This window comes from Sinocyclocheilus rhinocerous, unplaced genomic scaffold, assembly GCF_001515625.1.
Source record: "Sinocyclocheilus rhinocerous isolate Xijiao unplaced genomic scaffold, SAMN03320098_v1.1 scaffold8350, whole genome shotgun sequence".
NCBI classification, from domain to species: Eukaryota; Metazoa; Chordata; class Actinopteri; order Cypriniformes; family Cyprinidae; genus Sinocyclocheilus; species Sinocyclocheilus rhinocerous.
This window is the reverse complement of record NW_015645194.1, coordinates 1,308-4,021: the sequence shown is the minus strand read 5'-3', so window position 1 is coordinate 4,021 and position 2,714 is coordinate 1,308. Positions and strand designations below refer to the sequence as shown.

The 2,714-nt window shown below is 40.7% G+C and overlaps 1 protein-coding gene across 1 annotated transcript in view; it reads right to left on the bottom strand.

Moving 5' to 3' along the window:
- The window catches only part of LOC107705858 (suppressor of tumorigenicity 7 protein homolog), an 11,411-nt gene that overhangs the window by 7,404 nt on the left and 1,293 nt on the right, over nucleotides 1-2,714 (bottom strand). Inside the window, exon 2 of the mRNA XM_016509363.1 lies at nucleotides 2,114-2,196. Within this exon, the coding sequence (XP_016364849.1) occupies nucleotides 2,114-2,196 (83 nt within the window). The remainder of the gene's footprint in view (nucleotides 1-2,113; nucleotides 2,197-2,714) is intronic.

Genomic DNA, 2,714 nt, shown 5'->3' with positions numbered 1-2,714 from the left:
TGTATCAGCGATGTGTGTGTGTGTGTGTATCAGTGATGTATGCATGTATGTGTGTGTGTGTGTGAGTGTGTGTGTGTGTGAGTGTGTGTGTGTGTGTAAGTGTGTGTGTGTGTGTGTGTGTGTGTGAGAATGTGTACTCACTGTGCTGGGCTTCATACTGTGCTCCGTGATGCTGTAGTTGTTGGCTGCGCCGGTAGCAGCTCTCTCCGATCTTCAGCGCCTGTTTGAAGAGTTTCTCTGCCTCCACGATCGTCGTGGCTTCTTCCTCAGCCAGGAGAATATACGCCGTCGCACAACTACAACACACACAACAGATTCAACACTAAACATTCTTGACCATTAAACACACACATTTACACTGGACAACAACGACAACAACGAAACGTGCTGAGAGAACATTACTACAGCACGTACATATTTCACAAGCCACAGGATGGAGTAAATGGAGTAATGTGGGCAGATTCATCTATCAGTGAATGAGTGAGCTCACGTCTGTCAGCACAGAAACACACTCACTCCTCCAGATCCAGAGCTTCATGAGCGGCTGTGATCCGAGCCTGAGGATTCCTCTCTCTCCAGGCCTTCTGCATTACTGTCAGAACACACACACACACACACACTCTTAGCCACAGGTCCTCCAGACACTGACAGTGCGCTGAATGCTCTGGATGTTGATGGTAATGCTGCTCTTACTGGTGTCTGCAGGCCGCAGGTGATCAGAATCACACGTGAAGAAGGTCTGATGATCTTGTGCCGACAGATTCATGTCGTAGTATGTGAGCGGCTCTCTTCCCGTCACCCACGTGTATCTGCAGCAAACACATTCACATCAGCATCTCAATGCAGCTCACAATTCTCATCAAAACAAGAAAGAAATCAGCCCCGATTCGAACACAGCATTTGACAGACAGGTAAAGATTCAGGCTTGCTTTTGCATCAAATGAAGCACTGAAGAGGCTCTGAGACATTCACTCACCGGTTATATTCAGCTCCTCTGAACAGATTGAGAGGATTTCGCCAAACCTTACACTCTAAACACACACACACACACACACACAAAACATTAGCAAATACACACGGACTATATCTGAGTTTACCTAGTAAGTGATTGATTAACAGCTAACCACAGTGTGTTAAAGGGGTCATGACATGAGAAATCAAATTTGCCTTGATTTTTTGGCATATAAGAGGTCTTTGAACCATTAAATCATCCTGCAAGTTTCATAGCTTAAGACGTCCTCCTCATTATTAACAAAGCATTTATTTAATCATCAGTGTTTCAGCCGCGCAAATACGTCAATATAAAGTCTTGTAAACAATGTCACGTAACGTCACATTTACCTCAGAAATATATATTCGGTGACCATAAACTCTTTAGTCAGATAGAAAAATAAAATGTAGAGAGGGGCATTTTGCTAAATATATGCACCATATAACATATTCATTATAAATTTTACTGTTCTTCAATGTTTAATTTATGTTTGAATAAATCCATAACGTTTTTATGACAGCCACCATTATGTTTATATTTTAAAAAAACGAATTGAAGTAGAAATATTATTATGTAATTGTAACTTTATTATTTTAAAAACTTCATTAAGTGTAATTTTAACAAATCAGTCCATTTTAACCTTCATTATTATAGTAATGTAGTACCAACTGACTCTCATGTATATTTTACAGCATTAGTTGAGAGATTTTTTTTCCTTGAGAAAATTTGGCATGTACTGTACCTGATATATATCCAAAATAATCCATATTGAATCAAATCGAATCGAATCGCAAGCTTGTGAATGAGAATCGAATCGTGAAATTTGTGTCAAAACCCAGCCCTAATAAATACAGTAGTATACTTTAGTGTTTACTACAATGAACTGTAGTGCATTGTAGTATAATATACCCTATAGTTGTAGAACACTTAGTACAGCATTGGGTAAAGTAATGTGTTTATATTACCATAGTTGTTATATTACCACAGCAACTATAGGATTACCACAACACATTAATTCAAGTACTTTACTATAGTATGGTTCAAAAACACTATAGTAGTTACTATAAATTACTATAGTATTTTTTCACGTGGGAGTGTTTGACAGGAGTGAATCAATCTCACCAGTATGAGTCCAGAAATGAGGGATGAGGTGCCCGTCAGCGCCACGTAAAACTTAGGGGTCAGAGTGTTGAGGAACATGCTCACTGCAGAGAAAACACCAAAACAGACGAGTTTAGAGAACAAACGCATCAGATCCACACTGAGACAAAAGCAGTCGAGTCATTCTTCAAAATATCTTTGGTGTTCCGCAGAAGAAAGAGAGTCTCATGGGTTTGGAAAGGCATGATGGGATGTTTATTTCTGTGTGAACTTTCAGTCGATGAGAGCGACAGGTGATCATCACGTGACGGCGATGGGTCTGAGAGCCGCTGGGCTTCTCTCGGCCGAACACACGGCGGCCGTCTGACCGCAGCTGCGCTCATTCATCCAGCGGAGAGCCACTCCAGCACAGACGCGCCATTCATGAAGCCCACACTCACTCAAACCAGCCGTCACATCAGAACGACATGCGGTCAGTAATCAGCATATTAGAGTGATTTCTGAAGATCACGTGAGACGGAAGACAGGAGTAATGATGCTGAAAATACAGCTTTGATCACAGGAATAAATTACAGTTTAACAATTTAATTCACACAGAAAACAGCTATTTGAAATTGTAATA